Source organism: Arachis hypogaea, chromosome 11 (assembly GCF_003086295.3).
Source record: "Arachis hypogaea cultivar Tifrunner chromosome 11, arahy.Tifrunner.gnm2.J5K5, whole genome shotgun sequence".
NCBI classification, from domain to species: domain Eukaryota; kingdom Viridiplantae; phylum Streptophyta; class Magnoliopsida; order Fabales; family Fabaceae; genus Arachis; species Arachis hypogaea.
Genome location: NC_092046.1, coordinates 139032504 through 139052701, shown reverse-complemented (window position 1 = coordinate 139052701; position 20198 = coordinate 139032504). Strand labels below are relative to the sequence as shown.

General features: G+C 33.4%; 4 protein-coding genes and 1 long non-coding RNA gene across 5 annotated transcripts; all 5 read left to right on the top strand.

Annotated features, from left to right (window-relative positions):
- The first annotated feature begins 1789 nt into the window (after positions 1–1789).
- On the top strand, positions 1790–4029 carry LOC112722965 (stem-specific protein TSJT1). Its single transcript, XM_025774171.2, has 3 exons — positions 1790–2161; positions 3207–3447; positions 3621–4029. Exons 1-3 carry the CDS (start codon positions 1959–1961, stop codon positions 3885–3887), a joined length of 711 nt encoding a protein of 236 aa, XP_025629956.1. The 5' UTR covers positions 1790–1958; the 3' UTR covers positions 3888–4029.
- Positions 4030–6048: 2019 nt separating this feature from the next.
- LOC112722964 (protein trichome birefringence-like 10) lies at positions 6049–9261 on the top strand. Its single transcript, XM_025774170.3, has 3 exons — positions 6049–7164; positions 7914–8462; positions 8688–9261. Exons 1-3 carry the CDS (start codon positions 6611–6613, stop codon positions 9034–9036), a joined length of 1452 nt encoding a protein of 483 aa, XP_025629955.1. The 5' UTR covers positions 6049–6610; the 3' UTR covers positions 9037–9261.
- Positions 9262–9310: 49 nt separating this feature from the next.
- LOC140176419 (uncharacterized) lies at positions 9311–11683 on the top strand. Its single transcript, XR_011867933.1, has 2 exons — positions 9311–9543; positions 11235–11683. It is a non-coding gene; the product is annotated as an uncharacterized lncRNA (long non-coding RNA).
- Positions 11684–12446: 763 nt separating this feature from the next.
- Positions 12447–14162, top strand: LOC112722963 (uncharacterized). The gene is made up of 2 exons (XM_025774169.3): positions 12447–13351; positions 13467–14162. The coding sequence occupies exons 1-2, from the start codon at positions 13229–13231 to the stop codon at positions 13710–13712; spliced, it is 369 nt and encodes a 122-aa protein (XP_025629954.1). The 5' UTR covers positions 12447–13228; the 3' UTR covers positions 13713–14162.
- Positions 14163–18272: 4110 nt separating this feature from the next.
- On the top strand, positions 18273–20178 carry LOC112722962 (glucose and ribitol dehydrogenase). Its single transcript, XM_025774168.3, has 4 exons — positions 18273–18923; positions 19032–19408; positions 19485–19843; positions 19927–20178. Exons 1-4 carry the CDS (start codon positions 18801–18803, stop codon positions 19947–19949), a joined length of 882 nt encoding a protein of 293 aa, XP_025629953.1. The 5' UTR covers positions 18273–18800; the 3' UTR covers positions 19950–20178.
- Positions 20179–20198: the final 20 nt, after the last annotated feature.

The following is a 20198-nucleotide window of genomic DNA, read 5'->3' as shown; positions in this document are numbered from 1 at the left end:
AATCGATTGAAATTGATTAAATTAAATCAAAATGTCTAAAAAAAAATCTAATCCAAACTGTATTACAAATAAAATTAGTATTTTGAATCGAATGAATTTAACTTAAAACTGATTTAAAACCCACCGAGAACACCTCTACATAAAGTAAGGAACAGTGAGTGATGCGACTTAACTTAATTGGTAAATTTTTTTTAGAGAAGAACCTCATCTTGTATTTAATAAATTAAAAAGTCATATATTTATATTTGTAATTCTTAAAAATTATAATTTTTTTAATATATTCAAAGAAGCATTTTTTTAAAATTAATTTATATTTATTAAAATTTAAAGAATTAATATAGCATTGTATATTAATAAATATTTATATTTGTTCTTTTATTTATGTTTGCTAAATTAAATTAAAAATAACAATAATTATAACTTTTAAAAATTTATATTTTAGATTAAACATTTAAATTAGTCTTCAAAAATTTTAGATAAAACAATTTGATTCCAATAAATTTTATACTTTAGAAGTCTTTAAGAATTAGATTCAATTTGGGTAAACAGCTTAATTAAGTTTTTTTTGACAAAATAATTTAAATAATAAATGGCTATATTAAAAATAACTCATATAAGTTATTTTGTGTTTGAGTGTTTAGCTCTAAAAATACTTATTTTATAGAAATATGATAAAAAAGTAATAGTATTATGAGAGAAGTTATTTTTTTTAACTTTTCTATAAGTTTTTAAATAGCTTCTTAAAAAATTACGATTTGATTTTAAAAATTGTACCAGACATTAATATTACTACTTTTCATAAATCAAAAACTCAAAAAAATTATTTTTAAGACTTTCCAAATAAACCTTTACTCTTATTGAACATATTATTTATTTTATCTTCGTTTTTAAGAAAGCTAATTTATTTTATATTAATATTTTTTGGAATTTAATTATTTTATAATAAAATTTATTAAAAATTTATTTATCTAAAACATATATTAAAAATTTAATTGAATGCAATAAAATAATTAATTTGATTGACGAAAAATAATTTTTCAAAACTTCTAAAATAATAAATTTGTTGAAGATTAAAATGTTTAATTTAAAATTTTTTTGACAATTAATTTAGACGTTTATTCTATCCTTTAATGATAAAAACGGTAACAAAACCCCTTAAGTAAATGGAGGCTCCAGGAAATTCTAGATACTTCCGCATCAGATCCTCCGTCGTTGCTGATAATTCGTTCCTCTTTTATTTTTTACTTTTGTTAAAAAATTAATGTATTTTATTTTTAATGAATTAAAATAAAACAGACAATAATATGTTTTTGGACAAAACAGACAATAATTTTGAGAAGTAAGCAGAGTAAACTTTGTAAAAGTTAGTGTGAACTGGGGTCCATTGCAGTATGCCAGTATTGCACTACGATGTCTGGCTCCAGTGACAAAAAAATCATGGCCTTATGTGGGTTCCTTGCGCCACATGTCCAATCATCCCCTTACAAAAACAAATATAAATTTAGTTTTGTTTCCAATATTGTGGATTTTATTTAAGAATAAAAATATAAAAAATTGATTCTTAATTTTCCAATTTATTCTCCGTAGTAATCAAGTGCTTAAATAATTAGTACAAATAAATTAGTAAATAAAATGAATAAAAATCTTACTAAAAAATATCACAAAAATATATGCTTTTGATATAAACATATAATTTTTAAAAAAAATCAATAAATTAAATACATTAAAAAAGCTAAAAACTTTTACTTCAATTCTCTTATTATGAAACAGTCTTAAAACATTTTTAACTAAATGGAATAATAATTAAATTAAGACAGTGAAAATGGGTTGGTCCCCTCCGCCGGTCTATATAAAGAAAGCCACACTCTCACTTGGTTCCATTCCATTCTATTATTACTTCATTTGAAATTGTGATTTGTGTGGAGATAGATATATAGATTGAATTTAGGAATTAAGAGATGTTGGGTGTGTTCAGCAGCTCCATCGTGTCGGCGCCGGAAGAGTTGGTAGCGGCGGGAAGCCGAACTCCGTCGCCAAAGAGCACGGCGGAGACGCTAGTGAAGCGGTTCGTAGAGAGTAACGGATCGGCGGTGTCGGTGGAGGTGGGTGATGATGTTCAGCTGGCTTATAGCCACCACAAAGAGTCGCCATGGAGACCAAGGTTTGTCTGCATGCTTCTCCTCTTATTATGCCACCATATTACTTTCTGAATTTCCACAACTACCCTCTCCTTTCCTCCGATCCCCACTTTATATTTATAGTATGCTCATACATCATACATAATTCAACATGTTCATCACTAATTCAAGTTAGAATTACTCTATCGTTCGCATCTTTGTTTTCTATTTGGAAATTTTTAAGGCTTGGGTTGATAAAGTTAAAGAGGTGAAAATAGTGTGTTTTTAAAGTATTTAAGATAGAAGTTTTTAAAGATGATTTATATTTATTAAAATTAAAAAATTTAATATAATCTTAAATATTAATTATTATATTAATATTTAAATTTAATTATTATATTAGTATTTATTATAATATTTTTTAATTTTAAAAATTATTTTATTAAATATATTTATTATTACTTATATTTATTAAAAATTATTTTTAATTTAATTTATTAAATATGAATGCTCCAATTTTTAAAAGATAAAAAATTTTATTAAATCAAGCTTAAGTATTCTGATCTTAGCTATATATATATATATATATATATTAAGTATATAATATGATATATAATAAATATAAAATTCATAAAAATAATAAATATCTAATATTTTAATAAAAGAGTTCTGTATTTGAATTTTTGAGATTGTAAAAATATATTTTTATTACAAGTCCGGTTGGAAGAGATAAAGCTAGACGCTTGATCTAATTAGAGGTTGGTAAGGTAGGGAGAAGTACGGTGCTTTTTATGTAATTTTCCATTTTTGAGTCGTCGATGATTCCCATAAACTAGGCCACGCATATTCCTTGTATTCTAAGTATAACTGAATTCACCCTTAAGTGAAGCTTAGAATTGCAGCGGATTAATTCTTAGCCGTTGGATCGAGGGATACTGTAAAAAAAATTAAAAATCAACATTATAGTTTATTTATTTATTAAGAAATTAATTCCCCTCCTCCCAGTTTAATTTATTATTTATTGATTTAATAATTAAAAGAATAATCTGTTTTTGACATTGAATGAGAAGTTTACACAAAAAATGGCAGATCGTTCGCCGTGAAAGATGAGATATTCTGTGTGTTTTCGGGAGTGCTTGAGAATCTGGGGAGCTTGAGGCAACAGTACGGACTGGCCAAATCTGCAAATGAAGTGGTTCTGGTGATTGAAGCTTACAAAGCTTTGCGTGACAGAGCACCCTACCCTCCCAATCACGTGGTTTCCCATCTCAGTGGCGCATTCGCTTTCATTCTTTTTGACAAATCCACTTCTACGCTCTTTGTGGCCTCTGTAAGCAACCATTAGTGTTACTTAGATAATTTTTCATTCATAGTAAATGTAGATTCAATTGTTATAATTAATTATAGTAGAAATACACAAGGAGCACATAAAAGGAATATCAAATTTATTATTTAGTAATAGTTCCTGACGACTCATCATTAGCATTTGTTTGACTTTGACAGGATCAAGATGGCAAGGCACCTCTATATTGGGGAATAACTGCTGATGGCTATGTAGCATTCGCTGATGATGCAGATTTGCTTAAACGTGCTTGTGGCAAGTCTCTTGCTTCTTTTCCTCAAGGATGCTTCTACTCCACAGCTGTTGGGGGCTTGAGGTCTTATGAGAACCCAAACAATAAGATCACTGCTGTCCCTGCTAATGAAGACGACATCTGGGGTGCTACTTTCAAGGTGGAGGGCCCAGCATTTGTGGCAGCAACACAGTAGCGTATCACTTGCAAGCCCATGTAAATTGAAGTATTAAGGGTGTAACCATGTTCATAAGATAGAGAACTTACTCTTCTTCTATCTACATGTACATACAGTACGCTCTTTCCAATCTAATAAGGCTGGTTTTTGTTTTATATAATCTCTCTGTTGTTAATTTGTTATTCTTTGTTAGATTTCCTAAATTCCAATGCACACTGAGAATGGGAAGGGAAGGAAATGATTCAAGAAAGATCACGCCAAATTAGTTGCTCTTGCAATATGTCTATAGGTTTCAAACAGCATTAACCGGCAGGACAAATGTCTTTCAAAACTGCAGTGAAGAATAAAATTGATTAAAAATTAAGTAAATAACATCATGCTAATAATCATAAAATTGAACTAACTTGTGTTGGTAGTGGGTTAGCTAACTCATCTTTAACTATTATGGATATAGTAATTTATTGACTAATGATAGTGATACGTGCTTCAAATGTTCGTGATATGAAGAGTTCAAGTGTTATTTAGAAGATATTAGTTTACATTTTTAGAATATTTTAATTTAATGTATTTTGATTTTGTTTATTTAATTACTAGATTGGGCCTTATGTTTATAGGCTTTAGGGTTTTCTTTGTACTCAATTTCAACTTATCTTTTTGTTTTTATTTTAATTTCAATGTATCTTTTTATTCAGTTTGAATTCTTATTTTCTTATTTATCTTTTATTTTCGTAAGAAAATAAGGATTCAAACTAAATAAAAAGATAAATTGTAATTGAAATAAAAATAAAAAAAGATAAGTTGAAATTGAATACAAAGAGAATCACTCTACTTTCTACCCAATTTTTTGACGCAACAAGAAAGAGACTCCTCAACCTTCTACCCAATCCCCCGATGTAACAAGAGAGGGACTCCTCAACCTCAATTGTCCACATCATGGTTTCATTACGAAACCAAAAAGGAGTTTTGAAACCTCTAAAAATTCTATACTACGACTACAATAGCTAAGGAGGTATTTATAACCTCTTATTAGGTTAAAACAAAGAAAACCCTAAAGCCCATAAACATAAGGTCCAATCTAGTAATTAAATAAACAAAATCAAAATACATTAAATTAAAATATTCTAAAAATGTAAACTAATATCTTCTAAATAACACTTGAACTCTTCATATCACGAACATTTGAAGCACGTATCAGATAGATTTTCAAATAAAATTTACATGTGTAGTAAATTAGTTTTTGACATGTTACAATGAGAAATACAATTAGAAATAAAAAGTAATTCTAAAACTGATCTCTTTTTTTATCAGATGAATTGGATAATTCTTAACTCTTAAATATTATTACATCACAAATTCACTCACATGACATTATACATCCACAACACTTCAATAGTTTCTCTCCACTATTTGGTTTCCGTCAAATTTGGAATCTACATCTGGTTACTCTCGAAGCAAGTGAATTACCATTGTGCTAGAACCTAGACCACAAGAGCAATCAATTTATTCCCCCGGCTCCAAAACTAAGTGGACTATAACTCCAGGGCCCATTAGGCCCATAGCATCTGAAATTTTTGTAAGAAGAATCCAACATAAAAACATACAGGTAATTGTAATTGTATGGTTTTCCCCAAAAAAAAAAAGAATGCATGAATGCAGCATTGTGAGTAATTGCTTTGTAGTTCCAGGTCCAAAAAAAAAAAAAAAATTGGTTTGTAGTTGGTGCTTGGTACGAATTAAGATTCCTTCATCCAGTATTCAATAATGATAACTGCTCCGCTGCAGTGAATGGTGAATAGCATGGATCCGGCTGTGATTATTTTCTAGTAATACTGTTAATGTTAAATTGGGGGGAGATAGTTCGTGGAACCATGGAAGTGGCAAGTCCTTCAAACAGATAACATGAATTGATCTGCAGGAGACAATCCACATGTGAGTCCTAATCTCTTGCTCCTTCATTTACAAGTCATCCTCGCGTCACGTGACATCCTTTTCCAATTTTAATTTCATTTTTACTAATTGACAAATGCATCATCCTAGAACCTTCACTTAATCACCTCTGCTTTTACTACCTTGCTCCTCATTTTCTCCTTTCCTGCCTAAGCTACTCCCTCGTCTACAAATAAATACAGCATATTTGTGACTCTCAAATGCTTCAACCGGTCAACACTTAACATTGATCAACATTGACTCTCACCACTTCATTTATTCAAATAAAAAAAATTTTATATAATACAAATTATAAATTCGATAATAATTAAATATTTACCTCTCATTCCGAAAAAATTACCCTCCATATGAGAATGAGAAAACCGTGTAGTTTTTTAGTTTTAACTGTTAATACTTAAAGCCAACATCGTTGTACAGAGTTTGCGCGTGTATACACGTTCCAATCAGAAGCCCAATTCCCTGACTCGCATGCATTGTAGCACCGACACGTGTCCTCTGCAGTTGTTCTTTGCCCTTTCACCCTTGCCCCCACGTTTTTATCACATTTGAGTAGTGGGATTCAACCCCACGTTCACAAAATCCTGTGTTACTTCAAGTCCACCGGTCTCAGTTCGTGTAGGAAATAATTGCAAGGCAGTGGAACTCTCCTTTGCTTCTTCAACACCCATATGTATCTTTCTTTTGGCGTATTCATTTCATTCATTACATTTACATAACTGACCTACCAAGCAAAGCATTCTTCTTCTGTTAACTGTTGAGTTGTGGTGGGGGCATAAAGGCCTTCTCTTACTTGCATGCCACACTTCTCCTCTTACAAGTTTCCGTTTTTCATTTCTGTCTCATTATCACTCATCACTCGTCACTGCCACCGTTACCGCAATACCCGCATTCTCAAAACTGTGATGTCTTCCCCTTGGAGCCTATCGCATGCACAGCAAGAATTTCATGAAGCTTTTAGGAGGGTTAAGCGCTTTAGGTTGTTTGAATCCTCTCTGGGTGCTCTTGGTTTCGTTCTTGTCACTGCCTTTGTCATTTGCTGCTGCTTCTTTTTGGATAACAGAGATTTTGCTGCTAGATTTGGTCCCAATCCCATGGATAAGCCCAAGAGGTTCAATTGGTTGCAGATGAAAGGCTCTGTTTCTGGGGAAGGCAGAGTTGAATTCCTTCAAGAAAATGGTGGTGGCTGCGATCTGTTTGATGGGAACTGGGTTTGGGATGAGAGCTACCCTCTCTATCATTCTAAAGATTGCAGCTTTCTCGATAAAGGATTCCGATGTTCTGAGAATGGACGGCGGGACTTGTTTTACACCAAGTGGAGATGGCAACCTAAAGGTTGCAACTTGCCCAGGTAGCCTCTCATGATTTTTGTTGATTGTTTTCAAATTTGGAATGAATTATGATATTTAGAAAAAGAAGAAAAAGGAGAAATTGTCAGAAACTTGATGACAGCGACAGAACGGTTGGGTTGCAATTGCTAGCCGTTGTCTACAGTGACTTTAATTTTATGTAACATTAAGCTTCTGGGATTTGAAACCCGTGAAAATGACAACTTTCACAGCATAATCTCAAAGTCTCTTTTGGATGGCTCTACGTTATTACTTATTAGTAAGAAGTAAGCAGGACTCCAATAGAGTTAAATCTCTCTTACGCAATTAACTAACGGTGGAAGAATATAATTAAGGGCCATCCTGTTTTACTCCTAAATATTTGTCGTTTTCTTTTCCTTTTCCGCGTTACTTATTTGTGATACTTTTGTCTTTTCCTCCTTTTGGAAAATGATGCAAACCCTTTTGTCTTGTACTTGGTGCTTTTAACTCTATATATTACAAATGTAAAAAAAAAAAAGAATATTTCAACAAATTTTAATAAATGTATTTGTTTATTTTGTTTTTAATGGAAATGTGATCTTGGTGAATTTCAGTAATTTCTGCTATACACAATGGCCTCATAGTTATGTGATTATGTCAGTTAATCATGGATCAGATCAGTGGCTATGCACTCACTTGATTAGTAATATTGTTGCTGTCTCTGAAATCCGAACTATATGCAAAATTAAGTGAAATAAACTTTGGTTAATGCATTCCTAATGAACAACAGATTCAATGCAACAATGATGTTGGAGAAACTGCGAAACAAACGGATAGTGTTTGCTGGTGATTCAATTGGGAGAAACCAATGGGAGTCACTCTTATGCATGCTCTCTTCTGTAGTGCAAAACAAGGAATCAATCTACGAAGTGAATGGCAGCCCAATCACAAAGCACAAGGGCTTCTTGGTGTTCAAATTCAGGGATTATAACTGCACGGTGGAATATTATAGATCACCATTTCTGGTATTGCAGGGCCGGCCTCCCGCCGGAGCTGCTGCCAAGATTAGGACAACACTGAAAGTGGATAAAATGGATTGGAACTCTTTGAAGTGGAACGATGCCGATATCCTTGTTCTTAACACAGGGCACTGGTGGAATTACGAGAAGACCATAAGAGGAGGATGTTATTTCCAACAAGGCATGCAAGTTAAAATGGAAATGCAGGTACAAGATGCATATAAGAGGTCCATTGAGACAGTGTTGAATTGGATACAAGATACAGTTAATACCAGCAAGACACAAGTTTTCTTTCGTACTTTAGCCCCAGTGCATTTCAGGTTTGTTTTGGCACTTGAAACAAAACACTAAGATGCAGTTACTTTCACGTGAAGTTTATAATTGAGAACTGTTAGATGATAATTTAGTCAGACTTGTCAAATCATCTAACAGTTCTTAAATATTAACTTCACGTAAAGATAATTGCATGCATGTGAGTTTCCACCATCTGCAATTATAAAGTTGTGTTCTTTAGAAACTGAATTGGTGTGATGTGTTTTGGACAGAGGCGGGGATTGGAGAAACGGTGGAAAGTGTAATTTGGAGACACTACCAGAGATTGGGTCGTCATTGGTGCCTAATGATAACTGGTCCAAGTTCAAGATAGCAAATTCTGTGTTATCATCAGCAAACAGAAATAGTGTGAAGTTGAGTGTGTTGAATGTGACACACATGACTGGTCAGAGAAAAGATGGGCATTCATCAATATATTATCTGGGTCCGGTTGTGGGTCCTGTGCCTCATCATCGGCAAGATTGCAGCCACTGGTGTCTCCCCGGTGTGCCTGATACATGGAATGAGCTCCTCTATGCTCTCATACTAAAATCTCAAGCTTCTCATAGATGGAACATGTAACACAACAAATCCTCTTAGCTCATTATAGGGAATTATTGGTCTTCAGAAGAAGCCCAATTTTTGTTTTTGGATTACAACTTACTTGCAGCAAATAAATCAATAGATTAGATGGGGGGAAGCACATGACAAAGTATAATTACCAAAATTCTTGAATGCGTCTCAATTTCACAAAATTCACATCATTAGCTTGTTTTTAATCTTCTGTGGCAATACTATTAAAAACAATCGGGTTTTCCTGTTAACTTAATAATGGCTTGGTTAAGAGTTAGCAACCGTACAATATATACACGTGCAAGAATCTTCAACAATCACAGCACCTCTATTCTATTGACATCAGTGAGTGCCAATCAAGAACTATGGCGGTCTCGCCACCATAATCGATGGCAGAACCCTACTTTCTCCTCTTGTTAATGTTTCCTCCGCTGGCGCCCCACCCCGTCAAGATCCCAATCAAGAAGTGCCACGTGTTCATCACAGGGAACCAGCGGCATCGGGCCGCAAGGTCAGGTACACCCCTACTCCCATTCCCCCAGTTTCTACACGAATAATGATTATTGGAATAAATCTCTGTAATGGTCCTGAAATTCACGAAGATCCTAATTTCTTTATAGTGGTCTCCCAGAGATACATCTCTGGACACCATAGTAGTTCCTATTCGGTGACATGGCTTAAATCCAATTTATTTCCAATTTGGTACCGAGCTCAATATATAACCCTAATCCCTAATATAGCGCTTATGTTGTGCATTTCATCTCCTCATTTTTTTTCTTTTTTATCATCTTTTTTTACTTCATCGATGATTAATGTTGATATTCAGAAACCATGATAGGAGATGATAGCACTAACATGGGGAGTTCCATCGGATCCAATGGCTGCTCTGCGAGAATGCAGAACTTCAAAATTTAAACTAATTAAACAGAGCATTCTCATAAAATCCCAACCTAATCAAACCCTAGAATCACATTGACAAAAAAAAAAAAAAAAGCAAACACCAACTACACTCACAACATAAACATAATAAAGAACCATCAGGCATTGGAAAAAAAGAATAAAAAGAAATTATCTTCACTAAAAAGAACCTCTTGCTTATGATGGAGGAGACAAACGACGAAGTGAGACCTGATTCAAATGTCTTTCTGACGCAAGAATTTTAACCCTACCAACGGAACTTTACGGCAGCGCCATTAATGAATAGAGGAGGAAAAAAAAAAGAAGAAAAGGACGGGTGAAAGTGGAGAAGACGAGTGAAATGAGGGTGTTTGATCAAACCCGTTTTACATGCTTAATTTGACTTGAATGGCGTCGTACTTGCCAAAAGTGGGCGCCAAACTAAAACTGACAACATTTTGGCAACTGCTAACTCATCACCGGAAACGATAACAGGACCACTATGGTGTCCTGAACTTTATCTAAGGGACCACTATAGGAAAATTAGAATCTCGAGAACTAAATCGGATAATTATGTGAATCTTAGAGATCATTATGAGATTTATTTAAAATTATTGTTTTCAGGTCATCAGGTGGGGATTTAATGATTTATGGTTCGTGGCTTATTCCGTTACCGTTATTAAATTTGTGTTGAAACATGATAGAAATATGACCAAAACTCAGGTGCTTTTGATTTCGCCGTTAAATGAAAATTTAGTCAAATCAGTTAAATTATTGAGTTTCCACCATAAAAATATACTATTGCCGTATCTTTTCACATCTTGCCGTATCTTTTCTCATCTAAAAGATGTATTATGACATAATATTAAATTTTTTATCATAAAAATATTTAAAATTTAATTTTTGTTGAACTAACAAAATAACATAAAGACAAATAAAATAATATTATTTAGTTAATAGAATTTATTATTTTTAGTCATTATTTGTCGTTAATATTTAAAAGTGTGAACTAAAACTATATAATTGAATTATTAAACCAATAAAATTGGATTGATAGATAAAAATGATAGTAAAAAATAATAAATTTTACTTACTTTCGAACATTTCTCATAAAAAAATATATCTATACAAAAAATTCAAGCAAATAAAAGAAAAATTCTTACTTAAAAAAATATAAAAAAATATGACCATTCATATGTCACCTCTTAATTTAAGTAGATTTTGAATTTTTTTTTGTGACAGCTCCATTGATGGAGTTGTCAAGGAGAGCTTTACGGAATAGTTTACCCTGTTTGTTATAACACCTGTAGCTTTGGTTATGATGTACTAGAAAGAATCTGCATGCACGCTTCCCCTTCCCCTGTATTGGAAGATCTCACTCGAGCACAACATGCAGAAACGACCATAAATTTTCTCATCTGAGAAAAATATAAGGTGTCGTTTTCTAGGGAATTGATGGGGTTATAGACATATGTACAATAGTAGTACAATGATTTGGTGCTTGAAATTTTTTAGGCTTTGCAACTGTAAGCATTATTAGTATTTAGTAATTTGGTATGAGGTATATGATATCATATCATGCCGTGTTGACTGATGTTTGTTAATCAAGGCCGCAAGGCTAACAGTTACTGCCATGTGAAACTTTAGAGTTGAGCTATGCCATCACATGCGCTTATGTTAGAGTATGGATATCTAGAGTTGATTAAGTGCTTCTCAATGCCGTTTTTCATCTCAATGAATTGCTGTGGTTTTCTTTGAATATGAATATCTTGATAAGATTGGGATGGATTGTCAATTCATTTTGTTCTAGGCAAGTGCGCACATGTGACTATCGTTTGCCGCCCTTTCATGATTGATACCTTTGAACATTCTGCTACCACCCATTTACTCACTATTATTTTCTCATCCCTATCCAAGGAATGATTTTACACTGCTTTCACTACAAAATACAAATCACACGCTTACATAATCGTTTCGGATATATTAACTAATAATTACCTATCGAGAGAGTTACTTCTCCATAAAATCATGCCAATGATGGGAGTGTGGAGAATAAATAGCCATTTTGGTATCTAAAAGATTTCGATCTTGTCTAAACAAATTTATACATTTATTTTTGACCAAAAACTCTCAAATATCTTCTTGAGTTGACTAATTGGTCTAATCATCAACCTATTATTTGGAATGATTAAGCTATTTTGTCAAATAGAACAGATATTTAAAAAAAATTAAAATCTTTCGAGTGACAAAATAGTTATTTACTCGAGTGCCGAAGTATATAATTAAAGTAGGACAACTTAGTGTACAAATCGGTAACTGATTTCTTGTTTTAAACTCGTGACTTTGAGATCATGCGGAGAAAACTCTAACCGCCGTGGTTCCAAGACTTTTCTTTTGTTGGAAATTATAGTTGCATTAGTAAAATTGCGTATATGATTTATGTGTCCTTATAAGAATAAAAGGATAACTTAGGCAGACATTATACATGCAAGAAATGGTCACAAACAAGTAGAAAAGGATGAAGAGGCAACATTTTTATTGACTAAAAAGCTGAGACTGCTGGGATACAAACACTTGTGTTGACGAGTAACACAGTCAGGGTTAGCAAGTTGTGTGTTGTACAGTAGCAATCAAAGATTAATGTATTGAAGTGTCCCTCCAAAAAGGTCCCAATATACTTTTGATACACTATTTGTTAGTTGGGACCCACAGCAAGTTGTTCAATGTTAAATGATTCAACATGAAGATCCAGCGACCGTAACATACAAGATTTGTCATGCTGGTTGAATCTTAACCATGAGCAACCGCTACAAGATACAAAACAGGATAGATAAGGACCCTTTGGGACAAATAACAAATAACTCTGCCGCACTCTGAATACCATGAACCATAACTTCCTGTCTTTGGAGAGATAGATAAAGAGGGTACTAACCACAAACCACAACCAAGTAAGCTAAAAGAATAAGGATTAAACCAATCTTGGATTAGATATCTGGACATGGGTTGTTCCTCAACTATGGATAATATCATCCACCATACCAACACAAACACACTAACATGATTCTCTTTGGACAGATTGGCCAACTGTGATTATGGCCCCACCAACTCACATGCCCATCATAAACATTTCAACTCTCCCATGCTTACCCCTTTTTAATTTAATTTCCCACCCTATATAAAACCCTTCATATCTCGTGAGTTGTGGGACAACAACAAAGTTGGAACCAGATACAAACTCTTCCCAACACAGGTTCCATATACCAAACTATTACTAACTGAGAGATTTATATCACACACAAGATACATGGAGGTTGCTGTTGAACTGGATGATGATCTGTTCTTTGCAGACTTGAACAGGCAAATCTCTCTCTTAATCATGGATGAAGATGAAGACCCTCTTGTTTCTTGTCCTGCAGACTCTCTTCAGGTTTACTTTCAATTCAAACCCTTTTTAATTACCCCAAAATATGTCATACTGAAAAGAGGTTATATAAATTATTATTTGTTTCTAACATGTTAGCTTGTAACTACTTCTTTTTCAGTCTTTCTCTGGAGCAATTCATGCTCCTCCACATCCTGCTCTGTTCTATGAACAAGCTATGAGAATACAAAGCAAAGGGACAGGCGTGTTTATTCCACAGTCCACACAGCCAAGAAGGAAGTATAGGAAAGGAAGATCTGGTTCCAAAAATCAAAAGCAGTCTCAAGATAATAATAATAATAATAATACAAGAGTGGTTTCTCACCAGGTTCCTATGGCCAATTCTTTGAAACCGAGAAATGGTTGAGGCTTGAGGTTGATGTTACCAATAATCCTTCTGCAAAACTGCATGATTATGGAAAAAGAAGTTCTACTGATTATTATTAGTTACGTGGCCGCCAATTTCAATCATTTAAGGGTCTAATTCTTTAGTCTTTAGCAGGTAATAATAATAATAATAATAATTGTATGGTCAATTATTGTACATAGGAATGTCATGTATACTTACTATTAGCTATAGTCTATTATAAGAAGGTATACTAAAAAGTATTGTGACCCTTTCACCATGTGGACAAGGACAAGCGGTGGATATTCCTTATGACCTTATCTGGTCTCATAACATTATCCTTGTTTCTAATAATATCTGCTCAATATGTGTCCACTTAATTTTGTACAGTGCATGTGTGTTATGTATGAGATGGCAATCAAAAGATATGGATGATATCAAATCACAGTATCACACATTATTGATGCAAGATATTTTATTAGTTTTCCATCTTTTTCTTTTCCCCTTTTACTTCATACAGATGAACAAATCAACTTGCAGATATTGGCAGTTGGCTACGTAGCCATTTCTTTGGAACAGTATTTATTGAACACTTTGCTATAACAGTATTTATGGTGTTTTTAGGATTGTATGTTAAGTTGGGAATCTTAATCCAATAATAAATAACAACAATTATTCCTCTAATAATATGATAAGTTCCTAGTCGGCGTTTGTATTCAGATGATGATTCTATCAGCATTGTTGGCAAAATAAAGCGGTGAATATGATTGTATCCGTAAGCTTTGGGATTAGGCCATTTGATTTTAATAATGACATTATCAATCAATTATTATTCTTTGGGCCGCTGTAACCTCGAAAGCAAGATTTGTTGCATAATTGAGGATACCCTGATATTATGCATTGGACCACATGATTGGCACGGAATCTCATCATGATACCTATCTTTTCTATTTTATTACCTTACAAGAAATTTGAAGATTCATAACTATTATTCTTTTCACATAACTCATCCAACCGTCTCACTTTTTCTTTTCTAATACTGAATTATTATTATTCGAGCAACGCCAACTGATGAGAAAGTAACATTTGTAATACCGTTAACAAATACCATCGTATTGAATATTCTGGCTTTGTGATTCCCTATCTCATTAAAAAGAAAAACATACTAGTAGGGCAGTACCACCGTTATCCAGTGATGAACCAAGTAGATAAGCCACCCCCACCACTCATTTATTAATATCTTATCAACAGAAATATGAATTTTTTTTTTTAAGGAAAATTCTTCAATAAATTTAACTAAATATTTATTTAATTTTGTGCATCAGCTCAATAATGTTGTAGCTAGAGATATTTTCTTTTCCTATGAATAACGGGCATCGTACGTATACTGCTTTTTTGTCGGTTCATCCTGATGAGAGTGGTGCTATAACAAGCTGTTTCATGACCTTCATTTTCTGAGAGGGTCCCAATCAGGGGATAAATTATGAAAAATTGCAAGAGATCAATAATTTTAGTATAAGAAAATAATTAATATGAGTCTCACCGGAAAATAATAGAGTATTTGTATAATGTGTACAATGAACTGCTTATTTAGTCCAATATAAATTAAAAATAAAAATTATTCACGAAATAATAAATCTTCAATTTCAAATTTTAAATTTTTAAAAAATCCAGTTAGTTATTTTAAAAAAATAACCATCTGAAATTCTCCAATACTCTTTTCTTTTTCAACCAGCGGCCACCTCACCTTCATCAATAATCATCACATTTCATCATCGCTACTTGGCTTGCCACACGCCACTCACCCTTAATAAACATAACCATTCACTTAAGAATAAAAATAATTATCTGCATACCTAATGAATTGAACATCTAACATATTTTAATTATATATAACTAAACTCAATCCAATCAAAATAATCATCTACATAAAAATAAAATAACCATATGCATACCTACTAAAATGACCATCCTAATTTGACAATTAAAATAGAAGAAGATGAATAAATAGAAGAAACTATTATTGTGGTGAAACATAATTTTGAAGGACTAGTTATGACAAAAGCGGCACTGTTGTGAAGCATATGGGTCAAATCATGAAAGAAGCTAACAATGCTTGATCCGAAGAAGAAGAGCATGGTAGTATCATCGGTGAGAAGAGACTTGAAGGAATGGGAGAAAGTGAAGGCGCATCGGAGGAAGTGAGGATGGTGTCAGGAAGAAGGCACACACCGGCTGCGACGGAAGCGCTGGATGTCCAGGTTGCTGCGGTGCCGTTAGTTTGACCCACACAATATGCGCGTCCTCCCTTGGCAGTGGCTTGTGCGGCAACGGCGCCAGTCAGAACAGTGTCGGTGCGATTTCTGATGGCGACTGGTGACCGTAGCGTTAGTATACCAGCAAAACTCCATAAGAAAGACATAGAACACCGACAAACCGTATTGTGAGACAGAGATAAGAGAGAAAAGTAATGTAATTATTTTCAAAACCAATAACAATCTTAATATTTAATTTAAATTTTAAATTAAAAATTATTTAAAATTAATTAATTCTCTATAATTTAATTTTAATCTCAAATTAACTTCATTTTACATATTATATAAAACATATATTATCTTCTCGTACTTTTTCAATTAATATTGGTTAGTTAATGGTTTCTAAGTGATAAATCATAACACCTAACCATAACCGCCAAGTCCTCGTCGTACATGTACATGCATGCAATTCTGTTCTTTCACTAGGCCTAATTTGGTAATTTCCATTCATAATTTTTTAAGCGAGGGTCCTACTCTCTCCAAAGCTTTTTCGTGTTGGACTTCGTCATCAAATCGAATCTTAGTTTCTCTGTATATCCATATTTAGCAAACTAGTATATTGCTATATGTATACGGATAGGTGAATTATAGGGTGAGCCTGTTGTTTTTTATTTTCCCACCTCATCTTCTTGATGCCTTTGTTCTGCAGGTTTTCCTTTCTTTGTGTTTCTAACCCAAACCTTTTTGCTAATTCAATTTGTTCCCCTATAATATTAAAAAATTGAATAGCGTTCAGAACTTGGAGTGCATTGACAGTAGCGACGTTTTGGCGGGTTCTCTTCTCTTGATTCTTTTTTTTAAGTGAAAGCTAAGAAAAAAGAAAATAAATTGCCTATAAGCTAATCTAAGCACTTGGTTAAAATTTAATTTACAATTTCGTACAAAATAATTTTTCTCAATCACAATTATATATTTTTTCTAAACCTCATAATACTATATACACTAAGCTATTTATATGTAGACTCAAGAAAATGTACATACAGTTACACTGCTATTATATAAAACAATTAATGGTTGAGTTATAGTTCGATAATTCGAGTATTGATTTATTCGATTATGTTAAATACACACTAAAATTAGTTATAAAAATCAATTATCAACATAAAATATATATTAAAATATAAAATATACATTTAAAATAAATTAAATTATACATATATTTATATATAAATATATAATAACTAATTTTAACGTGCATTTAACCTTTTTGATTCATTAATTCTTCATTTTTGGAGACTGATATTTTAGTATTAACAATAGTTGTTTGTTCTCAATTTTCTTTATTATGATATATTATTAATGTAAAATAATTTTATACGTGTATCTAATTATACAATATCACGTTAATAAAAATAACTATATTTTATATTAAATGTGTAAATAATGATAAAAAAAATATAATTAGATGACTATATTAAATATTTTATACTATAAATACATCAAAATTAAATTCGATATACTACTAATAGAAAGAAGTTCTAACATCTAATTTTATATTTCTGATTAGAAATAAAACTCGATAACATGTGAAAAAATAAAAATACAAAATATATATGCCGTGGACAGCGGTGTATACAATATAGGAGTAGATCTTTTTAATTTTTTTTAATTATTTAATAAAGTGTGATATTTATTAATCATTCCATATTTTTTTCACAATTTTTTTTTATTTTACTTAAAAAATATAAAATAAAAGATTGAGAGCATCCATTCTCTATAAACATTTAATGCTTATCATTATTGAACAATAAAATTCTTCTAATGCTTTTCATATGTAACAAATTATAAAAGCACACGGACATTTTGTGAAATTGCAAATGATACCTCACCCTGGGAAAATATGCAAAAACCATAAAAATCGAAAGTTCCAGCCATATTTGCCAAAAGATTCCATCCTCTGGAAAGACATGAAGATCTAACGGCTTAAAGAATTGGTTTGGTCAGCGCACTTCTTTTGAAGGGGCTTTCCACATACGTGGACTGTATTTGTATAATGTATCGCCATTATTAAAACTTCTTATAGTGTTTTGATAAAATCACACGTGACGTCACCACGCAAATTCATATCATCTTTGCTTTCAAGTTAAAATAATTTGTTTTTTCACACTCATTATTACAATCAATAATATAATTATTATTATTATTATTATTATTATTATTATTATCAAAGTTCTACACAATTCTACCCTTTCATCCCGTTTCTGATGTGATGTGCTCCTGTCAGTATGCATGCAGTATTTAGTTAACGATTTTATTCAGTTGTCACGAAGTCATAATGGAAACAAGAGAAGCAAAGAAGAAATAGAATGCTGCATATATAAGCTCCATGTTTAGCGTTCCATAATTTGGATATTACTTTAGAGTATGTTTATGGATTATTACTTAGTAACACTGTTCTTGATGCATGCATCTCTGTTGTAAAATTATACATTCAGGCCATTTTCCAGTGAGAAACTGGTCATGGTCTCATGGAACTTAAAAGTGGAATTTGTACATCCATGGTCACACACAAGCTGCTTAACCCTACCGCTTGGCCAAGGATCTTAGATTGCCTTGTCGTGAAGAACAGTGGCAGTGCCCCCAAATATGACACGTTGGCAGCATGCACCTCTACGTGGCACCCCAGCACATTAGACTTCGGGGACATAACTCATCCTTACCAATACAAACCTATCTCTTCATCATAACAATCACCAACACCTAGTTAAGTTCTAATTCAACCTCTATATATTCTCACACCATAAACTCAACTAGCACAGCACCACATAATCTCCCTGCCTCTCATTCTTCAAAAATGGCGAGCAAGGATGTTAAGTTCCCTCCTCAGAGCCAGGACACTCAGCCAGGGAAAGAGTATATAATGAATCCGATTCCTCAAGCCATAAGTCCAGACTACAAGCCCTCCAACAAGCTCCGGGTATGCACCATAAATCCACAATAACGGTGTGTTACTGCGTGATAAGTGTTAATGCTAAGTTATCTAAATGCAGTGTTTGTTTTGGCTTAATGGTTTGGCCATATACAGGGTAAGGTGGCTTTGGTGACAGGAGGTGATTCTGGGATAGGCAGAGCAGTGTGTGTGTGTTTTGCAAAAGAGGGTGCAACCGTTGCATTTACATACGTTAAGGGCCACGAGGACAAGGACAAGGATGACACACTTAAGATGCTGCTAGAATCCAAGACAAGTGATGCACAAGATCCTTTGGCAATAGCTGCGGATATTGGATTTGATGAGAACTGCAAGCAGGTTGTTGATTATGTTGTCCAAGAATATGGACGCATTGATATTCTAGTTAACAATGCGGCCGAGCAGCACTTGACTAAATCGGTCGAGGAAATCACCCAAGATCAACTAGAAAGAGTCTTCAAGACCAATATGTTTTCGCAGTTCTACTTGGTCAGGTATGGAAAATCAGGCATGAATTGTTGTTTAGAATAGAGAATAAAATATATAATGATCCCAAAAGGGTGTGTGCAGGCATGCACTGAATCACATGAAAGAAGGGAGTTCCATTATCAACTCAACCTCAGTTAATGCCTACAGTGGAAGTCCTCAAGCACTGGACTATACCGCAACGAAGGGAGCCATTGTGGCCTTCACAAGAGGGCTTGCTCAGATGCTGGTGAGTAAGGGGATTCGGGTGAATGCGGTGGCGCCAGGTCCGGTTTGGACGCCAATACAACCAGCTTCCATGCCTGCCGAGATGATTCAGAGTTTAGGGTCAGAGGTGCCAATGAAGCGAGCAGCTCAACCATCGGAGATTGCACCCTGTTATTTGTTCTTGGCATCCCTTCAGGACTCTTCTTATTTTAGTGGCCAAGTTCTCCATCCAAATGGTACGTGACTTCTTCCCTAGCCTTTTGTGTTTTGGCCTTTTGGGGTATCAAATCATGCTTATAGATTGTGCGATTTTTTGCAGGTGGAGTGATCGTCAATGCTTAGTACTGTTATATATATACATATTTATATGGTTAGGCCCTGTGAATATGCAGCACTATCAAAGGAGATACTTATTTAGATATATGTCTGTGGGTGCGGGGTTGAAAATAGAGTTTAGCGTATTTCGATATGAATAAAGTTTGTGTACCGGTTGTGTAAGATATTATGAGAACGACAATGCCAATGTTTTCTCTATTTCAGAAATAGTAATAATGGGTACATGTTACTTTCAGTGGCACGTAATAACAAGTC

Bases quoted from the DNA above. Each gene is read 5' to 3' on its own strand.
- LOC112722965 (XM_025774171.2), top strand. From the start codon at position 1,959: ATGTTGGGTGTGTTCAGCAGCTCCATCGTGTCGGCGCCGGAAGAGTTG. The intron at 2,162-3,206 runs GTTTGTCTGCAT...AAAAAATGGCAG, and splicing joins GAGTCGCCATGGAGACCAAG to ATCGTTCGCCGTGAAAGATG. The intron at 3,448-3,620 runs GTAAGCAACCAT...TGACTTTGACAG, and splicing joins CTACGCTCTTTGTGGCCTCT to GATCAAGATGGCAAGGCACC.
- LOC112722964 (XM_025774170.3), top strand. From the start codon at position 6,611: ATGCCACACTTCTCCTCTTACAAGTTTCCGTTTTTCATTTCTGTCTCA. The intron at 7,165-7,913 runs GTAGCCTCTCAT...AATGAACAACAG, and splicing joins AAAGGTTGCAACTTGCCCAG to ATTCAATGCAACAATGATGT. The intron at 8,463-8,687 runs GTTTGTTTTGGC...TGTTTTGGACAG, and splicing joins TTAGCCCCAGTGCATTTCAG to AGGCGGGGATTGGAGAAACG.
- LOC112722963 (XM_025774169.3), top strand. From the start codon at position 13,229: ATGGAGGTTGCTGTTGAACTGGATGATGATCTGTTCTTTGCAGACTTG. The intron at 13,352-13,466 runs GTTTACTTTCAA...CTTCTTTTTCAG, and splicing joins GTCCTGCAGACTCTCTTCAG to TCTTTCTCTGGAGCAATTCA.
- LOC112722962 (XM_025774168.3), top strand. From the start codon at position 18,801: ATGGCGAGCAAGGATGTTAAGTTCCCTCCTCAGAGCCAGGACACTCAG. The intron at 18,924-19,031 runs GTATGCACCATA...GGCCATATACAG, and splicing joins AGCCCTCCAACAAGCTCCGG to GGTAAGGTGGCTTTGGTGAC. The intron at 19,409-19,484 runs GTATGGAAAATC...GGGTGTGTGCAG, and splicing joins TCGCAGTTCTACTTGGTCAG to GCATGCACTGAATCACATGA.